General features: G+C 41.3%; 1 protein-coding gene across 1 annotated transcript; it reads right to left on the bottom strand.

Moving 5' to 3' along the window:
* Positions 1–636: 636 nt before the first annotated feature.
* LOC307030077 (proteasome subunit beta type-3-like) lies at positions 637–7,388 on the bottom strand. Its single transcript, XM_079666293.1, has 4 exons — positions 7,299–7,388; positions 6,061–6,245; positions 973–1,080; positions 637–871 (listed from the first exon to the last, which is right to left on the bottom strand). Exons 1-4 carry the CDS (start codon positions 7,299–7,301, stop codon positions 652–654), a joined length of 516 nt encoding a protein of 171 aa, XP_079522419.1. The 5' UTR covers positions 7,302–7,388; the 3' UTR covers positions 637–651.
* Between the last annotated feature and the right edge of the window lie 287 nt (positions 7,389–7,675).

The following is a 7,675-nucleotide window of genomic DNA, read 5'->3' as shown; positions in this document are numbered from 1 at the left end:
GTGTGGGATTTTACTGTGCTTCACTAAAGATGCCTGCATTCACCAGGGGGAAAAGTCAGCTGTCAGCATACGAGGTGGAAGAGACAAGAAAAATAGCTAATGTGCGTATTCATGTCGAAAGAGTCATAGGATTAGTCAGAAGAAAATATCAGATTCTGCAAAGCAGGGCTGTGCCCATAGAGCACATGCTAACAAAACCAGGTGAGGCACTAGCATTAATTGACACGATTGGGGTTATTTGCTGTGCCTTATCTAATCTGTCAGTGTCTGTCGTCCCATTGGAGTAAAGTCATGGCGCTGTAGTCTTGTAAATAAGAAACCATGTATTATTCAGTATCATTTAATCTTTTCACTAAACATCTTTTTGTGTTCAAACATCTTGTGTTCAAGTCTTTTCAGTAAACATCTTTTTGTGTGTTGTAAATTGTGTAGCCCTAATCAATATACAGCTTTCATCTACATTCAGGCTTAATTCATTCAACAATATTCTAGAGATGACAATTGGTCTGGTGACGCTCCCATGTATGGCCATTGAGGGTTATTGTAAATGTAAATAAGAAACTATGTATTATTCAGTCTTCTTAGTATCATTTAATCTGTTCAGTAAACATCTTTTTTACAATAGCAATATATCACACAGCCCTACTTCCTCTAGTGAGTGTGGTCAGTGAATATGAAGGTACTGTAATGCAGGTTAAAGAGCTGCCACTGTGCAAATAATAATGCAACAAGGAGAGAACCACAACTTCCGCTCACAACAAAGTCTTCTGTCACCATGGGGCAGCCAATCAGATCCAAGGAGCAGATGAATGGTTCGGAGGTTTTTGGATCTATTCCGGCGATCACAGGCTCGATGTAGTATGGCCCAAACCTGATGAGAGCATGACATATTTACCATTTATGCAGGTATTTGTGCCTACTGTAAGCAGCTTAAATGTGGACATGGGTCTATATTAAGTTCAGTGCACTCACCTCTTCTCGTACAACAGGTTGGACACCATGCTCATGAAGGTCTTGGGCTTGATCTGGCGACCCTCCTTCAGCTCGTACAGGTTCAGTCTGAATTTAAGCCTCTGGGATCTACACACAAGGCAAAGACGTCCATCAATCCTCAGATATTTACATTGAATTCAGTCATCACAAATCTAACTTATTTCAAAGCTATGGATAGCAGAATTTCTAATAACGTTTTCTCCCCTATTTATTTGAATGCATAGTAATACTATTCAACTACAACACTTTTGTTGTTGGTATAAACATTATAGGTGTAGTATTGTACTTGAAACTCCAGGCTTTCTCTAAATGAGAAGTCTTACTTAGTCTAGATCTGAGAGTTGTAGCTTTATAGAGTTGTAAATTGTTAGAAATTAAAATCAATGTTTTGATGGTATAATGTAGCTTAAACATACCGTCAGTTTAAACGCTCTTTTATACTGAAAAACCAGAAATTCTTGTGCACAAGCAGTTAAGCTTTTATTCTGAAAATCCTTCATCTACGGTTAGCATTTAGCATGTGGCTAATATACGAATTCCTAAAGAGGTGAATTGAGAAGCGAAATGACGTGGTGTGGTGAAAACCGAAACCTACTGATTTAACACTACAACGATAGATGTCGAGATACTACCATGTTGAATATTAAATGAAAGTACAGTTTATTTGAATACATTATTGTTTACAGACGAGAGCAGTGTTGAAAGTGTGCCGGTCCTACCCGGTCCTTAGTACCGGTAAGAGATTTCCAGGCGGTCCGGAGGACCAGGAAGAATTGACAGCTCCACCCGTGGAATTTATACTACGAAGGGCAGATATTTTGGTTTGGATTACTGGTCTGGGGGAAGCTCGCGAGTGTGTGTGTGTGTGTGTGTGTGTGTGTGTGGTGTGTGTGTGTGTGTGTGTGTGTGTGTGTGTGTGTGTGTATACGTGTGTGTGTTTGTGTATTTTTGCATTTGTGCGTATTGTGTTTGTGTCCCGGGGAAAACAGTAACGAGAAACACCGGCTGTTGTTATGCCTGCTGTGACCTCAAGTTACTCCGTTCTCCGCTTGTAATTATGCCGTTACAAGCTTGTAAGTTGTATTTATCATCTGAATTTGTCGAAACAAGTTTAATATTCTGAAAGCCAAGACTTTGTTTATTTAAAATCAAACAAAACACCCGAACCCCGAAAAACTATTTTTTTACGCAAATCCACGTTTATTTTGAAATGAGCCGTTGCGACTTCCGACTGATTTCGATAGAGCGGGTCACATATTAGCTTTTTCCCACTTGATCAGAACAGCGGGAGGAGAAAAGAATGGAGTGACTGAATGACAGCTAGAAAATTAGGCTACGTGGTAATTAAAGCAAAAATGCAAACGACGACTCTTCAGATGTTTAAGAGAAAGGAGAGAGATGAAGAAACTCAGAATGTGCTTAAAATTTGAAAAACAACGCCCACAGATGACACAGGTGATGATGCTTATTTAGCCCAGAGAATGGACATGAACCTGGCCATGATCAGTGCTTGAATTGGAATAAAAAAGGTGCCAGTACTCTAAATCAGCAACAAGTATTTGGCACAAAGTCATAGTATATCCTATAATGCTGGTGGGTTTGTCTCTTTACTGTATATTTTAGAAAGGCTCACTGTACTTAAACAAAATGACTCAGGGTGCATCTGAGATTAGAGGGGGTGCAGTGGTAAAGTGCTATTTTTATAAGTGGGGAGTGGACCTGAGGGTGTCCGGGGGCATGCTCCCCCGGGAACATTTATTTTAAAATATTGAAGTTAGATGCATCAATCTGGTGCACTTTGAGAGCAAAATGAAGAGATATATGGATACCTCTCAACATCCATAATGAAACGACTGTAAACAGATTTACTTTTTCTTTATGGATATAAAAGAAAGTAAAGCTTGACTCCTACTGGCTGAGGCCACTACCAGTTTTTTGTGCCATTTTGCTGGATTTATTTGTCAATAGCGTTGCTGCACAAAGTGATAGCCCTCTTTAAATCTACTACCCAAAAAGAAACATATGGAGATGGGTTACTATTTAAAAAAAATTGCAACTCTATTTGGGAACAGTAGGCCGGGTCTCAAATCCTATAGGGGGGTCCGGGGGCATGCTCCCCCGGTAAGATTTTTTTTTAAATGTTGGACTTAAATACATCAATCTGGTGCATTTTGAGGGGGAAATAAAGAGACTACACCCATATGAAACAAAAATGTATACATTTAAATAATCATAAAATCATAAGTACATGGCCATAACCAATAACATACAATATCCAATATGAAAAAACATTGAAACTTGTTTATTTATTTGTTTTTGGTTCATTTATAGTTGTGAGTGTGTCTGGGCTCCTGAATCGGCCTCTCCTGTCTCCCTCCTCTCCCCCCTGCTCCTCTTTGAGGCAACAGCAAAGACTAGTTTTAGCTCTCAACAAGTTTATCTTACCTTTTTTCACCTAGTTAACATTTTGTTTGTATTATTGATGCATATTTTACTAATCACTACCTCCTCAAATGGAAATATGTGTTTACATAAATGGTGACCGAACCGTTTGAGACCCACTGAGATAACTTAAACTAAGTTAACTATCTAAAGACTCAGAGAGTAATTTACCTCACCAGAGCTGTAGTTATCAGCCTCTCAGTCTGACAGCAAAGGACTGTCCCTCCACCTTGTTGTTGAAACAGCTCCTTATATCCGTTAGCGCAGCTAGCTAGCACCAGATGCTAACAACAATACACGTAACCGGTGCGCGCGCTTTCTCGCTCGCTCGCGCCACACATACACCAACACACACCCTCCCGAGCTTGAATGACAGACCAATCGAGGGCATTAGTATGATCTGTATGAAAGTGGCAATGTCGGCAGGCCACGTCATGTAGACAGCCAGTCACCCTCTGTGAGGCAGAGTCAGACCCAAATTTGCGCTGCGTTGCGTTCACAATATATACGTATATTGCCGGCGGCTGAGTACCGGCATTTTACTGAGTACCGGCAACTTGCCGGTACTCAGTAAGAAGTGCCGGTACCACATGGGTAAAAATCAGAAGTGCCGGTACTGCGTACCGGTGAGTACCGGCCCAATTCAAGCACTGGCCATGATGAATATAATAAGTTAGCTAACTAGCAAACTGTATATCTCTATATGGGGTGCCCAACCAGTCGATCCCCAGTCGATCTCGAGATGTCTAAAAGTAGAACAACAATATTCTGTTTTATCGTTAATGTCCTACAACAGGGGTGGCCAAACTTTTTGGCTCAGGGGCCACAATGATGTATCAATGTGACAGCCGGGCCGGAGGGCATTGTTTGGTTCCGTCTTGATTCATGTCGGGCTGAGGGTTGTTTTAATCTCATTCTCCCACGCGCGGGGCGACGTCCACGCGCAGCTGCGACGACCAGGGAGGAAGGGACTTTTCGCGGCGCGCGCGGCGTGTGGACAGTGGGGGATAACATAAATAAAAATTGGATCGTTGTATTTTAGACTTTAAGGCTTTTTAAGATCAGCGCGGGAACCCTGGCTCATTTATACCAATATTGGACGGGCCACATTAAACACATCAACGGGCCGCATGTGGCCCGCGGGCCGTAGTTTGGCCACCTCCAGGCCCGGTTCTACGGGGGTGCATAAGGGTCCCAGTTGAATGTTATGCACCCTCACTTGAAAAAGAGAAGGGAGTGAAAAATATTACATATACAATAACAGGCAGACAATGGCAGACAATATGAAAAAAAGACTCTTCACAACCACAGCAAACAGAGCACAGGCCAGTGTTGCAGCCAACCGAAAAGAGGCTTATAACAGCCTTATCAATCAAATGGCAGTCCTCAACCCTGACAACTGGGACCATGACAATCCTCGATTTGGAGATAATGAGGTGAGGGCTTTGTGTGATGTCCTACATGTGAACCAACAATAGGCCCATCTTGGATTCACAGAATACAAGGCCAGTGGAGGAAGAAACATTCCCAACAAAATGAAGAAGTTGCTCATGGCAGTGGCACTGTCTCCAAGCAATGCTGACTGTGAACGGGGGTTCAGCACAATGAATAACATCATAACTGAGTATAGGAGCAAACTTACAACAAAAAATGCAGCAAATCTCCTTTTCATCAGCTCTGTGGGACCACCATGCAGACAGTGGGATCCACTGCCTTATGTGAAGACCTGGCTGGGCAAAGGAAGAAGAGCAGCCCACTCAACAAGCTGCATGGCTCGCCGGTACACAGAAGAGGAGAGCTACTTCAGCCCTCTGTGGAAAATGTGGAAAAGTGTGTAGTTTACGTCCCTCAACATGCCTTGCTAATGGTCTGTTAAGTTTTGACACAAGTTTTATGCACAATTGAAAATAAATAATTGACTATACATATTGTCAAGTGTTTCTAATTTCTACCCCATAAAGACATTAAAAATGTGAAGTTTGTGTTCAGGGATGCATGAAGCTGGGGGCGGGAGGAGAACAATATGAACCAATGAAGGTCGGGGTAGCATTATAGTACCTGCAAGAAATTCAAACCACTTTCACCCCTGGACGAGAGTAGCATGTGACAACATCCGGAATGACCGGAAACCAAACGAGCCGAGAAGTATTGTTTAGAGTATTGATTACAGCGTTTAGAATGTGTTAAATGAAAAGTGATGAAAGAGAATATGAGGAGAAACGGCGTGTTAAGCATATATTGAATGTGAAAAGAACCTATCCTCTGTTTAAATGCAATAACGGACATTGGAGACGAGGTGAGCCGGCTGGCGGGGAGGAGCCAGCAGAGGATATATAACAGCGCCGGAGGAGAGATCCACTCTCTTCTCTTCTTGCTCAGGAGAGCCAGATCACAGCTGTTTTCTGCCGGAACAATATTCTGTCTGTAACACTACCGCGCCTTTTTTAATTAAAGTATCCCATTTGAATCTTTTCAGAGACTCCATTTAGTCTCATTTTAAAGCTTCTCTCCTGGACGCGAGAATAAAGAACATATTTAACAAAATCAATCCTGTCATCATAGTACCCTGGTGTTCACAACTGTTTAGCCACTTTGAGAGAACAAGGTGGAGGTCTACACACTCACACTGTCTGAACATCAGTGGCCAGTCCTGCCAGCCCAATATACAGCTTATCTCCCATGGGGAAGATCTTCTGGAAGTCTGTGGTGACCATCTGAGCCTGGATGCCAAACTTCCGGTCCGCTGCTATCGCCACACAGTTCTTCCCTCGCATGGCCAAGACGGCCCCTCCGTTATAGGACATAATAGACTGGATGAAGAAGGAGAAACGTAAGAAGAGTTAAGTTAGTCAGAGCTTAAACCATTGATAGATCAAACAACTGACTAAAGAGACAAATCAAACTATTTAAACATAAAGCTCATTTTTAAGCACATTCATTGAAATAAAAATTAAGTTTAAGTTGAGGCCCTTCTATACAGCATAACATGTAAAGAATATCCTAAGAATATGTATTATTTGCAACATGCAAATAAGATACTGAATAATGTTGTCCTCAAAATAAATGACTGAAATCTATGTATTTCATTTAAGGACCAAAAACATATTTCCAACCACCCAAATGTGTAAGCATGGAGCATAACGTTCATCTAAAATCATTTCAACGATCAAAAGAAATAAAAGTAAGATAAAATAAAAAGTGTAGTTGTAGAACATTATTATTGAACCAAAGTCTTTATTATCCCGCGTTATACATGTTTAAATGTAATGATGTATAGTGAAACCTCGTTGCTGGGTTGTTGAAGTTGTTGCAGTTGTCTGCTGTCAGTGGACTCACATTAACAAATTGCTGACTAGCTTAGTAGGTTGAAGCTTTAGCTAACCAAACTAGCAATGTCTAATTAACCAAACATTAGCTGATGTTGACCCAAACGCAACATCAGCCGTGTGAACCGGATTTATTGAATCATAATGCCATTAAAGTGAATTCGGGGAATGATTGTAACAGTTAAGTTAGCCTACAAGACACAACGTTAGCTCGTGTGCAGCTAGGTAAGCTAAGTATTTAGCATTGCAGCTATGCCCCGGCTACCATCACAATGAAATATTTTGTATAATTAACTACAACATTGAATATATTGAAACGTTTAGAGTTGTGAAATTGAAGTTACTTGCAACCCCAAACTTAAAATATGTTTTCATTGAATATTTGCTAAGTTTAAGCAGGATGGAGAAGTCTATAAGCTAGCTGGCTACCAACATTAGCTTAGCCATCTCTTGTAACTGTTACCCTTAAATACTAGTTACATTTGACCATTTACCTAAAAACATATTGGCATGTGATCTAATGTCTGGTGCTCTTACCATTGTGAGTGTGTTGTGATTTTTTCACGATATCTGTGGCGTGCAGGTTCATTTAATTGTTTGACATAGTCGGTGTCCTCCATGATTCCTGCGTTGATGAATGATTGCGTTTTCACTTCCTGACCTCCACTTGAATTTCGCGCGTCATAGAAGTAACGTGACTGAAACCAAGCTATTGGGTAAGAACATGTTTTTATGAACCACACAGCTTCCGGTCTTCCACGACCCGACCGGAGAAAAAGACGTGCTGCAGGCACGAAACACATTACCAGTAGAAATACATTGCTTTTAAAATCGTGCTGTGCAACACGAAAAAAAGGGGAAAATCGTGTTGGTGAACACGAATCAATAGATTAAAAATCGTGTTGGTGAACACG

This window comes from Notothenia rossii (assembly GCF_949606895.1).
Source record: "Notothenia rossii genome assembly, chromosome: 2".
In the NCBI taxonomy this organism is placed as follows: Eukaryota; Metazoa; Chordata; class Actinopteri; order Perciformes; family Nototheniidae; genus Notothenia; species Notothenia rossii.
The sequence above is the reverse complement of the archived record's forward strand: the minus strand, read 5'-3'. Positions and strand labels throughout refer to the sequence as shown.

What these genes read in the sequence shown, in the direction of transcription:
- LOC307030077 (XM_079666293.1), bottom strand. An exon ending in GCCACTGATGTTCAGACAGT is followed by an intron (nt 1,081 to 6,060) that starts GTGAGTGTGTAG and finishes CCTTGTGTGTAG; the next exon opens with ATCCCAGAGGCTTAAATTCA. An exon ending in AACCTGTTGTACGAGAAGAG is followed by an intron (nt 872 to 972) that starts GTGAGTGCACTG and finishes TGCTCTCATCAG; the next exon opens with GTTTGGGCCATACTACATCG.